The sequence below is a fragment of the Phascolarctos cinereus genome, unplaced genomic scaffold, assembly GCF_003287225.1.
Source record: "Phascolarctos cinereus isolate Bilbo 61053 unplaced genomic scaffold, phaCin_HiC Scaffold_2;HRSCAF=192, whole genome shotgun sequence".
Lineage (NCBI taxonomy): Eukaryota > Metazoa > Chordata > Mammalia > Diprotodontia > Phascolarctidae > Phascolarctos > Phascolarctos cinereus.
In genome coordinates this window covers 157,597,741-157,613,712 of record NW_027555625.1, presented here as the reverse complement: position 1 = coordinate 157,613,712, position 15,972 = coordinate 157,597,741, and the positions used below count along the sequence as shown (strand labels likewise).

At 34.2% G+C, this 15,972-nt stretch overlaps 1 protein-coding gene across 1 annotated transcript in view; it reads left to right on the top strand.

Annotated features, from left to right (window-relative positions):
- CFAP61 (cilia and flagella associated protein 61) overlaps window positions 1-15,972 on the top strand; it is a 355,672-nt gene that overhangs the window by 35,779 nt on the left and 303,921 nt on the right. Inside the window, exon 8 of the mRNA XM_020986789.2 lies at window positions 12,630-12,789. Coding sequence (XP_020842448.1) covers window positions 12,630-12,789 — 160 coding nt within the window. The remainder of the gene's footprint in view (window positions 1-12,629; window positions 12,790-15,972) is intronic.

Here is a 15,972-nt window from a genome sequence, read left to right as displayed (position 1 = left end):
GCTAAAGTGGACCTTGAAAAGTCAATCATAAAGATATTTTCCCTTAAATATCCCAAAATCATAAAATTATAAACAGTATAATAACCTTCCTCAAGATGTAGGAAAATATTGGTGCTTTTGGTTACTCCTGTAAATTCACATTTGAGTATAGTGCTTAGTTCAGAACAGATGTTTAAAGGATATCCAATGGGAATAAATAATTTTTATAAGTAATTGTAAAGTATAAAGCCAGTACCATTTGTCATATGTTATCATTATGTCCTATTTTGATGCTATATGAAGTTATGATGGTTATATAACAGGTTGTAGAATTAAAAATGTTACATCTTTATTCCTAATAGCAAAACATATTTTTCTCATTTTCATTAGAATGTGAGATCCATGCCATTTGAAATCAAATTCTAAACACAATAAACCATTAGTGTAATAGCACATTCCTAACAGCGATCTTATAAATAATACATTCTTATCATACACTTTGCAGCTCAATAGGAAGCCAGCAAAAGGTATTTCAGGCCATCATAGTTTAGCCCCACCAGTGTTGTTGTAGATTGGAAAGACACCTCCATGTGAACCAAGATAGATGCCAATTTTCCCTGCCGAGAATGAAGCTGGCAACCTCTTTCTGCACATATGGTAGATGGATTGGTTAATCAGCCTCTGCTGAGCCTTGGGCCTAAAATTACATAGAAGCCAGACAACTGCAGCGACTCTGCTTTTGTTCATGAGCGCAAACAAGACAAACAATCACTTGTTATTTGGAAAAAAATTAAAATGTTTATTTTGGATTTTTATTAAAGTGTCGATGGCTTTATAAAACAGCTGTGTAAATCCAGCCTTTTATAGCAAGTATCATTTTGGGGGTAGAACAGTAAAGAAAACATACATATGTAGAGAAAGAGGGATGTTTGAAAAAAAAACTTCAACATATTTCAACATTAGAGCAAAACAAATGTATTCTCTGACATTTGTTATTTTGTCAAGAAAATATGGAAGGCAACATTTTTTAATGCCAATGTTTTTAACATTTTATTTCTCTGTGCTTTAAAAAATTTAATATTAATTCCGTGTTAGACTAAGTCTTAGCATTTTTATGATAGTTCAATTGTAGAAAACTGTGTTACTTGACAGTTTGGCTTAACTGTAAAAATTACTGACTGTAATCACTGATTTTTTTTGTTCTCCTTTAATGGAACAGTATTATATGGAAATAAAATGTAGTCCTTTGAAGCACAAGGACCCAGAAGCTTTATATGTATTCATTTCTAATAATAATAATTTCTAATGGAGTCAGCCATCCAGTTTTTGCTTAACAACTTAATAAATAACAATGATTTTTTCAGTAATATAGATGTCAAGCCACTTTACAGTATACCTTTATTTCTTTTATTGTTCATATCTTTTATCTAAGAATGATGCATAAAACCACTTTAGTAGAGATGATAGGGATAGGAGCAGGACCTGTGATTTAATTTATATAGGCAACTTTAATTGGGAAAACTCACTCTCTCAATGTAGATTGGTAGCTTTTCTGTAGGTTATAGTTTCAGAGAGCTGTCTAGGGCACTGACAGTTTAAGTGACATGCCCATTGTTATACAAACTTTATGTAGGAGAGGGAAGATTTGAACCTGGGTATTCCTGGCTACATGGCCAGTCTTTATGTACCTTGTCATGGGTAGAGAAATAACAGGGAATTACAATCACAGCACTTTTTCAATATAGCCCTCTAGTTATAATTTATCGTGGATTTATTATTTTCTATTAATAATAACAGTTAAAATCCTTAAAGCATGATGCTAACAAGTTTGGGAATAGTTCTCAAAGATTTTATGTGTTGCTAAAAATTAGTGGGATAAAATATATTTTTTAAATCCTTGTTTGAAGGCTGGTTTTGCCATTTCTAGTGAAATGCCAGGACAACTGAAATGGATGGGTTAAAAGGGCATTCATACTGTTGCATTAATTGTACTAGTGTTAATTCTCATATTTTTCTTACCACAACCCTCATTAAGGTGATTTCCCCTATATCACATCTCAAAAAAAAATCAAAGGCTTCCTATGTAACCAATCTATTATTTCTTGTGCAGATATTATATTTCACAAAATTAGTAAATGATCAGCTTCTCACTTGAACTCCATATCTCACTAAGGTTTGAGATGAACAGAATGATGGTGGATGATGGTAGAGTGTGACAAGCACAGGATGAGACAGAAAGAACAGGAAGAAGTGATGGTACTGGCCATGAGTCTTAGTGATACTTCATCCACTCTCTGAAAACATCTTTTAAGTATTTAGATTATTGTTTGAGAATCATTGTACTACAAAATTTTAGTGCCTCATGGTTGGATGTCAAATGGCCATGTGCTTTTACACAAGCCAGTGGGATGTCCTGTGGCCAAAGTGCTAAGGGAAGTAGGCACATATTTCTACAGGAGATTCCAAATCCACACCCTGAACCATATAAGGTGTTTTGGAGAACTTCTTGAGCCACCCCAAGGATATAAGTTTGGGCTAGAATAGTTTCTATTAAGTCCCAGCTAAAACCTCGCCTTCTACAGAAAGCCCTTCCTAATACCTAGTATCTTCCCTCTGTTGATTATTCCCTATTTATCCTGTATGTAGTCTGTTTGTATGCAGTTGTTTGCTGATTATCTCTCCTCAAGGGCAGGGATTCTCAAAAGTTTGGCTTTCTTTGTATCCCTAGGACTTAGCTCAGTGCCTGACACATAGTAGGCCCTTAAGAAATGCTTATTAACTGACTGAGTTGCAAACCCACAATTTCAGTTTCCCACAGCGTCAGAAATGTTATATATTACTTGAATTCACAGAATGGTAGTCTAAACCATACTTCAAAACATTTCATATCCTACTTTTTGGGACACAAATAATACTATACATTCATATTACATATTAGAGTATATTTACTGACTTGATTTGAAATTGAAAGATACAGCATTAAAACTCTAAAGGCGCTAAGCCACCTGATTGTAGAAAGGCATGAAATCTCAGCCTCCTGATACCTAAGATCTACTTATCAAGAGAACAAAGGTATCTGGAGGCAGTCTTCAGAGGAAGGCTATCAAACATCTCTACATCTCCCTTTCCTGCTCACCACCACCACATTAAAGTCATAAAAGGGAAAAAGGCAGCCTGCTGTTTCACATGGTGGATGATGATTTAGTTTGAATCATTAATGCATGGAATAGATAACATATCACTGAAAAAATTAAATTTGATTATAGACATATTAAAAGAATTAAAGCAGTGCTCTAAAGCAGTTTAAAAAACAACATAGGAAGAGGTGAAATGACAACCAGGGAAACCTAGAATTCATAAAATGATATTCAAGATTTAAAAATATGTATGGAAATAGCAAATAACAGAAGCAGTGAAATCAAATAAAGATCAATAAATAACAAAATTAATAAACAAATTCACTGAACTGAAAAAAGAACCAACTAAATGATATGAAAGGCAAAATAATAGATTTAAAAGACAAAACAATAAGTATAGTTGTAGTAATTAGGATCCCAGAAGATACTGAAGAAGTCAAAAAGCAAGACACAGTATTTAAAGATTTAATTATAGATAATTCTCCACTCTGGACCAGATCAGGCAATTCTCTATAAGTTAAAAGAATACAAGGGACAGCAGCAAAAAGAAATCCTAACTTTGACTCACCTAGGCACATTATCATAAAACTCCAGAATTATGAAAACAAAGAAAAGAGCTATTTAATTTTTGAGAACATTTCCATCCTTTTGCTGCTGCTATTCTACTCTCCAAACTAGACCACTGGAGAGCATGCCTGGGAGAGGCTAAGCCAATCAGCCTTGGACTACCTAGAAATATACTTCTTCACCCAGACCATTTTCCCTGAATGAGTATCACCCCCACCCTTGCATTCCCCATCTTTCTCTGAAAACTAACAATCAAATTACAACTACCATTGTAATCAAAATAACACTACCGTTGCTTCTGGAAAGTTCATGTTAAGTAAATATCCTTTTGTTTCCATTACCTTCCCTATGATATCCCAGACCAAAACATCCCAATATATGTTGTCTCATGTTAGTTCCTTGAAGCTAGGGGCTGACTTGCTATGGTATTTATATTCCTAGTATCATGCTAACATGGTGCTTGCCATATTAACAAATTAATTTTTAAGAAGTAGTTCTTCTAGAAAGAATTGTCAAATTAGAGTAAACAAAATGCCAATTAGAGTTATTTATATCAAATAAAGAAAAACAAAGGAAAACCACCAGAGTTGGACAAAGATATGCAAAAGTCATTAAAATAAAGAGAAAATTGGACGTCAACATCACATACCCTGGAACCATGGCCATATTGTATGGCAAAAATAAAACAAAAATCTACAGCTACAGAGATCCCTAGAAGCATTGGCAAAGGAAGTGCAAACTGATTGAACGATAAGTGACTAACAAAAATAATATACTTTAAACCTGTTATTTCCTTTAAGTAAGAACTCTTTAATAATCCAAGGGAAAGTTTGAGAGAGAGAGTGAGAAAAGAGTGTAAAGGTAAAAGCAGAAATAAATGTAATAGAGAATGAACAATTGAATTGATAAGTAAAACCAGGACCTTTTTTTTTTAACTTTTGGGAAATTACAAAATTCCCTTTTATGACCCCAAGATTCTTCCTAATATAAACATCCATCTTTTTAATATCATTATTCTACCACTGTTGGTTGTGTGCCATGGAACACCATGGTCTCCAAAGAATCAAAAATGAGTATTACTCAGAAGGCAATGATAGGCTACAATATAAACATGAGCAGGCTGCAGCACACGACAAATGATGGACTATAAAGAACTAGAATAAGGAATATTATCAAAGAAATGCATGTTCAAAAAAGGATGGAGATTATATTAATACTTAAATGGATATTTAAGTATTGATTGATTTGATATCGTCAAAAACAAAAATCATAAATCAATTTCTCAAATAAATATAGATACAAAGGTATTTAATACAATATTAGCTAAAGAGAAGACAATAGTGCCTTAAGAAAATTATTCATTGTGACCATATTGTGTTTATACTGGGCATATTTGTATAGTTGAACACCAGAAAAATTATCAATATAATAAAACTTAAAAATAAAAAAACTAAAATTATGTATTAATACTTAAATGGATATATGAGGATTGATGGAATTTCATATCATTTGATCAAATTGATTTGGACGTTAACTCCAACAGTGCAGTTCACAGCTCATCCATGCCTGCCCAACATGCTGGAGACTTTTTTTGCATTCTCCTGACAGCAGGAGGATATAAGTAGAAGACTGATGTTGTCTATGTATCATCTCTCACCCTCATCACATGATCAGCTTATCTTCCCTTCCTATCAATTGTGTCCTTTTTATTTATTATATTAATAGTTCCAGAGAAAAGCAGATAAATTCAACATGTATTCACAGTTTTTAGAAAAAAAAACACTAAAAAGAACAGGTATAGAGTGATTTTTTTCTCTGCACAATAAAAAAAAAATCTTAGCCAACCAATATAATATTCAATGGAGAAACATTAGAAGCATTTCCATTAAAAACTAAACAAGTTAAATAGCAAAGCTGCTCACTCTGCTTTCATTTGACATAGCATTATAAATCCTAGCAATTAAAATAAACCAGGCAAACTGTATTAGAAGAATTAACACTGGAAATGAAAAGATCAACTTATCATTATTTGCAGATGACATGAGAATATATTTAGACAATCCAACTGCTCCAACCAAAAAAATTAATAGAGACAGTAAATGAAATCATCTGAATTCTTATTTATTAGTAATAAAGATCAAGAAAACACAACAAAAAGTAACTCTTTTTATAACAACAGAAACTAACAATTTTTTTGAATAAGTTACCTAGGAATATAAAAGACCTATACACACATGTATATATTATATGTGTATTTTAAATATATGTATATATGCATGTATTATACACACATTATACATGTAGTATTATGTATGTTTTATACACATATATCCATGTATTTTTATATATGTAATACATACGTGCCCAAAGTAAAAGAAGCCCTAAATAACTGAAGTAACATTCAATGTTCATGTATAAATCGAAGTGATATATCATAAAAAAGATAATTCTCCTTAAATGTATATGTTTCATGCGGTACCAATCTGAATATTATGTGGATTCTTTATCAAACTATCATAATATAAAAGTAAATAGGCAAAAACATCAAAAGTTTTACTGAAGAGAAAAGCTGATGAAAGTGGTCTTGTGCCTCACGGATTTAATTATAAAGTGATTATGGAAATTTGTACCAACAACTCAGAGCCTGCTTTCCCCAGAACTGGTAGCTCTGGGCTTTGCAGCACTGGTACATCCAGCTTGCAGCCCCTGGCAGGCTTTTGCTCCTGAAGGGCTATGACCAAACTGGCTATTAGGCCCAAGGGGCAGATTTCTGCAGCCTGGAACTGGATTCACTGCAGCACGGGAAAGAGGGAGGGGGAAAGATGATACAGGAGAGGGTTTCGATAAGCCTTTGTTATTGTCTTTGTCTTTTAGTGTGGTCTTGCTACTAGTATTGTGGGAGGTGGCAAAAGGGCACTGAGTGAGCTCAGGGTTGGTAAAGGTCAGTTCCTGGTTTGTTGGTTTTTTTAACCATCTTTTGTGTTCCGGGTAGGATTTGTACCCAGAATTTCCAGGATTTTCTAACCCATGGAAATGGCTCAAGTTGCTTTGTCTTTGGCCCATAATTTCTGTTTTGGATAGATATGAGAGGTGATAGGGATCAGAGAAAATGTCTAGTCTACTATCTTGTTGCACACATGACCCAGAAGTCCATTTTGTTTCAATGTTAAACATAAACTAAAGGGGGGGGGGCATCCTAAGTTAGACCTAGCCCAAAGCATTTGGTAATGAACTCTTCTCCCATCCATAGATCTGAAAGGTAATATTTCTGCCTTGCTCTTTTAATTTATGATTCAGGGGTGTGGTGGAGCCAACTCAAACTAGGCCATTAGAACCAATTATTAAATTTTTGGTATAAGCGCTTACACTTCAGAAATCAGCAAATGCTACAAATCAGAACTTGATTTCCTATTTTGTTGATGGTCTAGACTTAAAAAGTAATGGAATCCAATCCAAATTAAACTTAAAAGTGTGTTATGAATACATTCTTCCCCCCTTCCCCAAGAGATCCAGTTGTTAAACCTTCACCATCACAACCCTGGATATTACCCTTTATTTCTAAACATAAAGTCCCTACACAATTAACTGAGGTCTGGAGGTTTACCAAAGACTAGATTAATTTGTGTACCTAATCTGTTCCATTGATTGACCTCTGTATTTTTTAAACAGTGCCAATTTGTATTGATGAGTACTTCATTATAGTACAGTTTGAGTTCTGTTACTGCTAATACCCCCTACCCCTCTCTTTTTTCCATTACTTTCCTTGAGCTTCTGGATCTTTTGTGCCTCTATATGAATTTAATTATTATTTTTTCTGTCTCTACAAAGTAATCTTTTGGTTGTTTGATTGGCATGGCACTGAATAAATTAAATTAATTTAGGTAGCATTATCATTTTTATTATATTAGCATGGCCTACCCATGAGCAATTAGTATTTCTCCAGTTAGATCTATCTTTATGTCTATAAAGAGTTTTTATAGGGTTTTTTCCTCCTTTTGATCTATAAAAGACATAATCTGTTTCTGTTCTCTCTTTCTTGTCTCTTCCTTACCTTACCTCTGATCACAAATTTTTACTCTTTCTTTACTTTTAATCTACCTATTCACACTCTCCATTAACTTTTAGAGAAGGATATCCTGAGAAGATTTAGCAAGAACAGTTGGTTTAAAACATTCTGTCCCAAACTGGAAACACATTTTCCTTTGCATACAAATTCTCTGGAGGGAGTGGTAGTGGTGGTAGCTGGGGTGGGAAGTAGAATAGGCTCACAGTACAATGGTTGTGAGGCTCCCTTGTAGCTGTGGCAAAGAGCTACATCTTGACTCCTAGCACTGCAAGCTCTTTTCTCACCTCATAGATTCCTCTTGAAGTTCCCCCTAGGGGTTAGACCTCAGGGATCAGTGCTTTTTTTTTTTTTTGGCTAGGCAATGGGGTTAAGTGACTTGTCTAGGGTCACACAGCTAGTGTTATGTATCTGAGACTGAAGTTGAACTCAGGTCCTCTTGACTCCAGGGTCAGTGCTCTATCCACTGTACCACCTAGCCTCCCCTGATCAGTGCTTTTTTTGAGTCCATAACAGGTACTTCTCTCCATCACAAGGGGTCATGATCCCTGAAGCTGCCATCATCCTTTCCATATTAGTCTACAGACACTTCTTTTGTTATCCTCCTCTACCTCTTTGGCATCCAGTTCTACCACCTCCACTCTGTGTCCTCTGAACTTATCATGAAATGTCTAAGTACTCCCATCTCAAAATACTTATTCCCCTAAAATCTGGAAAGAATAAACACAAAAGAAATAGTGGCACCATGACAGTTGGGTGGGTGGGGGAATGCTGCCAGCTGCCTCTCCTTCCACCCAGTAGCTCAAAGCATTTTTGTCTCACTTGACAGCAGGAAGGAAAAGAGTGAGAGATGGGTGGGTCATTGATTTTGTATGCACAATCAATTCTGACTCAGCACTTCCTGAACCATTGGTTTTTCAAGCCCTGCAACCAATTAAGATACTTTTTGTCATCACACATCACAGCGCCCCAGTCACACATAGCTAGAAACAGGCTTTCATTCTACATGTTGAATTAAACCAAACAGGGAATATCCACATATGCTCTGTAAAACTCACCAAGAAGGGCATGTCTGATCCTTGAATATGTATACAAAATTAAAACTAGGGAAAGGATTAATTATTTAACAATTCTATTTGGAAAAATTGGCTGGCAATCTTGCAGGAAAGATATTTACATTCATATTTCATCATATACCACAGTGAATTCAAACTTCATGAAAGACTTAAATGTTAACAAATTATAAAAATGTGGAATAAAATGGAATAAAATATATCAATTGTAGAGAGGATACTAAATTTTTAATTAAAAATAGAATAAATTTAAATTAGAGATAAATTAGTAGATTAATTAGAAATTAGATATTAGTTAAATTAGAAATTTAGAAATTATATATCATATAAATTAATAGAAATAAGTATACCTAACTACATAGAGATAAAATTTCTTTGTACAACAAAAATAATTAAGAAGATAATAATAGACCAGGAAAATATTTGCAACAAATGGGGCAGCTAGGTGGCACAAGAGTGCCGGGCCTAGAATCAAGAGGTCTCCTCTTCCTGAATTCAGATCTGGCCTCAGACACTGACTAGCTGTGTAACCTTGGGCAAGTCACTTAGCCCTGTTTGCCTCGGTTGCCTCATCTGTGTGAAATGAGCTAGAGAAGGAAATGGCAAACCACTCTAGTATCTTTGCCAAGAAAACCCCAAAAGGGGTTACAAAGAGTCAGACATGACTGAAAACAACTAAACAGTGACAATATGACAGACAAACACTTGACACCTGAAATGTATAAGGCACTATTAAAAGTCACAATGCTGAGTTATAGTCCGGGATGGATAATCAAGGGATAAAAAGAGACAATTTGTTTTTAAAGTTTTTTTTGACTATTCTGAGCTTAATGAACACCAAAAGTCATGAATATTTCCATATAAAAAGAGGATTATATATGAAAGTGTGAATCTTTGTTTTGTACAGATTGTTTTTTCAAGTAGTAATAATTATTATAGCTAATATGCATGCAGTGCTTTAAGGTTCGAAAGCAATTTATACCTGTTACCTCATTTGATCTTCAGCACAGCCTTGTGAGGTAGCTGCTGTTAGAACTCCCATTTTACAGATGAGGAAACAGGCTGACGGTGCTCCTGGTCACCCCAATAGTTGATGTGTGAGGCAGGATTCAAATTCAGGTGTTCCTGGCTCCAAATCCTGTCTTTTATCTACTGTGCCACTTAGCTGCCTCTATACCAGTATATACTAAATTCAACATGTTAGCTTCGTGACTATCTTGTTTGTCTATGTCTTCCACTGAACTTCCTTCTATTCTCTTCTGTGGATGTTTTCAATGTATCAGTGACCTTTTCTTTCTTTTGCCATCAATATCATTAACTACCCCCTTTTTCTCAGTTCGTACTCCAGGTTATAAAACAAAACAAAACAAAACCCTGGCTTGTTGAAAAAAATGACAACAATAAAAACCCAAGCATAGTCAAGCAAAACAGATCCACATATTGGCTATATCTAAAAATGTATATCTAATTCTAAACTTTTAGTCTAACATCTTTCTGTACGAAGGTGGTCAGCATGCTTCATCGTTGGTCTTTCTGAGTTGTGTTGGTTATAGCACTGATCAGAGATCTTAAGTCTTTCAGAGTTGTTTTTCTTTACTGAGTTGTATTATATAATTTGTTCTCCTGTTCTGCTCATTCCACTCTGCATCAGTTAATACAAATCTTCCCAGGTTTCTGTGAATCCACTCCATTCATTATTTCTTATATCATAAAGTATTTTTGTACATATGGGTCCTTTTCCTTTTTCTTTAATGTCTTTGGGTACATATGCTTAGTAATGGTGTAACTGGGTCAAAGGGAATGCATAGTTTCTAAACTTTATGGATAAAATTCCAAATTGTTTTCTAAAACATCTTATTAATTTTCAACTTCATCAACAATGCACCAGTGATCCTGTCATTTCACAAGTCCTCCAGTAGTTGTCCTTTTCTTTTCTTTTTTTTTTTTTTTGCCGTCTTTGACAATCTGATGAGTCTGTGGTAGTTTCTCAGAGTTGTTTTATTTTGTATTAATGTTAATGATTTGGAGCATCTTTTTCTTGTTTGTTGATAGTTTGGATTTTTTCCCTTGATAGCCACCTGTTTATATCATTTGGCCATTTATCAGGGAAATCTCTTATGGTTAAATATTTACTCAGTTCTTTATATGTCTTGGACTTTCATCAGAGAAATGGTGTGAGAATTTTTTCCCAATTAATTGCTTCCATTCTGATTTTAAGTGCATTGATTTTGTTTGTACCAGCTTTTAATTTTATATAATCAAAATTGTACATTTTGTCTTGTTATCTTCGTTATCCCTTGTTTTATTAAGAACTCTTCACCTATCCATAGTTGCAAAATGTATTTCCTTCCTCATTCTTTTAATGTGTTTGTGATGTGACTTTTTATATCTAGTTCATGTATACAAATGGAGCTTATTGTGGTATGTGACATGTTGGTTTAAACCTGATTTCTGTCAGGTTTCTTTCCAGTTTTCCCAGCAGCTAATTTAATGAATTAATGAATGAATCCTTACCTTGGTAGTTGAGGTTTTGATTTACCACCATGCTGCTATGTTCATTTACCTCTACATCTTGTGTACCTAATCAATCCCACTGATCAACTTTTCTCTTTTTATTTTTACCAGCACCAAATAGTTCTGATTGTTACTGATTATATAGTTTGAGATATAACTCTGTTAGTGCTAGATCTGGTACTATTTTACAAATTAAAATAAATTCTTCTTGAGATCCTCCAGCCTTTGTTTTTCAAGATGGATTTTGTTATTATTTTTTCTGGAAGCAGACAGTTTTCAAAAGAGAAAATTTTTGTTCTATTTATTTAATTTAATTTTTTTCCATAGTCCTAGGAAAAATGTTCTACCTCACTAATTTTTCAGAGATATACATTAAAGTAATTTTGTTGTATAATTACTTGCTTGTCAGATTGCCAGAAATAATTTAAAAAATTGAAACTCAGTGTTTTTGTTCATGTGAAGAAACAGGTACATTCATTTATTGCTAATAAAACTGCAAATTGATAGAATCTTTTTGGATGGCAATCTGAATTATACAATAGTTATAGTTTTTGATTATACCTTTGGAAATATACCTGGAAAAAGTTATCAAAACAAACAAACAAAAAGCACTATCTGTTCATCATCATATGCAATAGCAAAAAATTGGAAGTTACCTAAATGTACAACAACAGAGGAGTGGCTAATAAACTGTGGTACTGAAATGGAATGGATTGCTACATTATAGTTAAGATCAACAAGTATGAGGATTAGAGAAATCTGGTGAGATTTTTATCATGTTATGTATATATTTTGAAAAAAAAATCAAAGACTGGAACATATCCCATCATATAAGAGGAAAAATGAATGAGAATGAATGGACCAAGAATCTTGATAAGATCTTAGAAGGATTAAAAAAACTGAAAAAATTATGATACTTATAAGTTGTAAATAATTTAAATGTAAAGGGCTATTAAGAAAGTTTAGTTGTTGAATTGAATATGCGATGTTAATTGTTTAATAATACATTCATTTATTTTAAGAAAAGACCTCAAGTAAGGAGGAACTGACTACTTCCTGAGACAATCCATTATTCTTTTAGGTTGCTCTCTCATGCTAGGACTTATATCTAGCCTAAATTTGCCTCTTGATGACATAAAGAGTCTTACTTTGAGATCTAACCTGATTTCTTTGAGAACTCTCTAGATTGGAACAGATTTACCATTTTAAGTCCCTTTTTCTTATTTTTCATGTTTCTATGTGCAGCATCATGGCTTTGAGATTCAAAAAGGTAATCATATGATTTGGCTGTTTCAGGATAAAGGCACTGCTGTGGGGTTCATGAGTGTGTGTTCACAAGTGAACATGGAACTGCTACATCAGTGCTTTAACTTGGGACCCTTCCACGGACTTTGCAAACCACATCCTGATGACATTTTGGAGCCAGAGAAGATGCCAAGTGTTCAGCAAAGTGAAAGTACGGTTGAATGTGATGTGAATGCGTGTGTGTATGTGTGTACTCATATATATGCATGTCTATATGTCTCTATATATGTATGTCTGTGTGTGTGTGTGTGTGTGTGTATACACACACAAATCATTTGTATAATACTTAAAGGTTTTCAAAAGAAATATTATTTCATTTTATCCTCATAATAACCCTGGAAGTAGGTGCTATTATTATTCCCATTTTACAAATAAGGAAACTGAGGCAGTCAGAGTCTTAAGTGACTCTTAAGAAATACTCATTTGAATTTTGTGTAACTGTACCTATATAAATGTCAAATTTCATTGATTCATAATCAGATGATTCAGACATAAATTGGTATGATTTTTATTGAAATATTTCATTTTTTTGAATTCTCATAGGAAATTAACAAAATAAAATCTAAAATTAGTAACTTCAAAAAAATAAGGAATCAAGGAATTGTTACTTCAGTGCACCTCCAACTTCTGGTTGTAACAATTAATTCTTAGTTATATTTTTTGTGGTTATAACACATTATTATATTATATTATATTAATGATATTATATCATATCATATTATGTTATATCATATTATATTATATTACATTATTATATAATGTAGACCTACTACAAATAATAATTGTTATTAACTTACCTCATTCTATTTCTTATTGATACCACTTTTATATTTTAGCTTATAACATCTTCTTTCCTCAAAGTATTTAAAAGAAAATTTTAAAATATCCTATATTTCAAATTCTCCAAGGCAAATTAACTTTTTCCCTTTCAAGCAGTATTATTTGTGAGTTTGCTGCATTCTTTAATAACCACCAGGTGGTGCTAGCAAGCAAGGCAGGCCAAACTGTCAATCACTCCTGAACCAGGGGGTGGAGATGGGGGACCTGTGTGTGCATATCTGCCCCGCTCTCCCTTCAGGTGGGCAGAGTTTCCCTAGCAACTTCTTCCCCTTTGAGAATGTGACATTCCTTTCAACCCTATGCACTCTACCTCCCACAGGAAGTGAAAAATGTCCACCTGCCTCACTGGATTGCTTTCGGGGCTTATGTTGGCTTGTATATTTAGTAGAAGTGTCTCTGTCTTGGATTATTTGCTATGTATGCAAAGTCAGTTGTAGGCCTCATTTTGCCCTAACAGCTCAGCTCCGTTTTACTCTTGCCAAATTGTCTCCTCTCTCTGACGAAGGGATCCATCTTGTTTCTTTTATTGCTCTAAATGCTGTAGTCCAGCTTGTTTTGGAAAGGCAAATCCATTACATCTCTGTTCCTTATCTCTACATCTGAGTAACAGTAACATACAGCATACACCTTGTATTTGTATTGGCCAGCATTTTTTTCTTATCATAAATTAAAAGCCTAGAAATAAAAGTGAACATTTAAGAAAGGAGCAGGAAGTCAAAATGGGTAAATAACTCATGAGGAGCTTCAACTTTTCCCTGGAAAAAAGGAAGCGGAGAGGAAAATTATATTACTATCTCTCTTTCCTGCCTTTGCTTGATCAGCACTGCAGACAGATTTTACCTAGGTCACAGTCCATGATTAGACTGTCCACATTGCCCTTCCTCAGGACTCATCACAGACATATATACTGGCCAGATCTCTGCTGTGTTCTCTTTATGGTTCTATACTCATATCTCTTACTTGCAGTGATCTCCTACTTTTCTTGCTTACTCTGGCTTCCTTTGATATCTTTCCCACAAACTACTCCTGCCTCAAGGTCAGAGTCAGGGACAGTGTGAGCAGTCTGTGCCCAGGTGATGTTCAAGACCACAAGAGCCTGGAGAATGCTAGCTAATAAAAATCAAAAAAACAAGAGAAAAGTCTATGGTTCTTCCCCTGCCCTCACTCCCCCAGAGCCAAACCTCTGTGGGCAGATCCCAAAGGATGTATCACACTTTCTGTAGTTAACTATTTTATTACTTGTTCATCATTCTATAAAATATAAACTATCTTGAATTTCTCTGTTTTTTTTTCTGGTTCTAAAAGATTTTATTAGGCACTTTGAATAATAAGTAGAATGGAAGATCGTTGTGACCCTTTCTATCCTTAGTTATGTTGATCCCTGGAAAGAAGATGCCATTTGTCATTGATAAAGTTCCCAAAGTCTTTTCAGGGTGATAGATCCTGCCATTGCTCTGTTCCCTCTGGTGTGACCTTTAAGAATCCAGGATCACTATCATGTCATTACGAAGGATCAGAGTGGGACTTTGTAGGGAACAAAAGTATAAGGGAAAGAAAACAGGAAAATTTCTGGTCCACTGTCATGTTCTTTTCTTATTATATGTGAAAACCTGTTATCCTTTTCTCCCAAAGCATATATCAACAACAAAAATGAACCTGATGCCTTTCAGACAGTTTTTACCTTCAAGTTAGTTAATATCACAGGCTTTTTGTGTGTGCATGTGTGAGCTGAGATGGATTTAACACATAATCAACTGCCGAATTATATTAAAGAAAATAGTAATTACATTTTGCTACCTATCTACAACAACAAAGAATGAGGAACAGAAGAACATTCTAAATGTGCTGTGATCTCTCTCATTTCTCTGATGAAAGTCTTCATAACAGGAACAAATAATGAAAAGAAAATGTAATTTTTATAAAATATTTACCCAAAATACTTGTTTAAAACAAACACACATCAGTGTACATTATACCTTGCACTTTGTATAGTATTTTTATTTTTCAAAACTTTTGCACATAAAACATCTCATTTTTTCCTCACAACACCCACATGAGGAAGGTAGGATAGGAAACATCCCCATTTTGCAGATGATCCTGATTTACAGCCAAGTAAATTTTTTGGGAGGGGTCATACAGTTAGTTGATGGAGTTCCAAAGACTAGAATCTGGGTTTCTATCCTTTGTTGCCAAAAATAAGTAATACTTTTGACAGAGTTACTTTCCATATTCTTGGGGGTATCTCTACAAAGTCCAATATGAGGCTTAAATACAATATACTTAATTTTGATCTGTTCCCTGGTCAGTAGTTTACCAATTGAATAAATTGGGGTTTTTTTGGGCTTTCTAACTTTGTCTAGAATTTGCAGTTCCATCTCTTAATGTCTGTTAGGTTCTGTGGCTTATAAGGAGATAGTATATTTGCTTCAATGACTGAAGTTCATAAGTGATTCTTTGTAGTTTTTCTTTTGTCTTTCTTGACTGGAGGAATTTA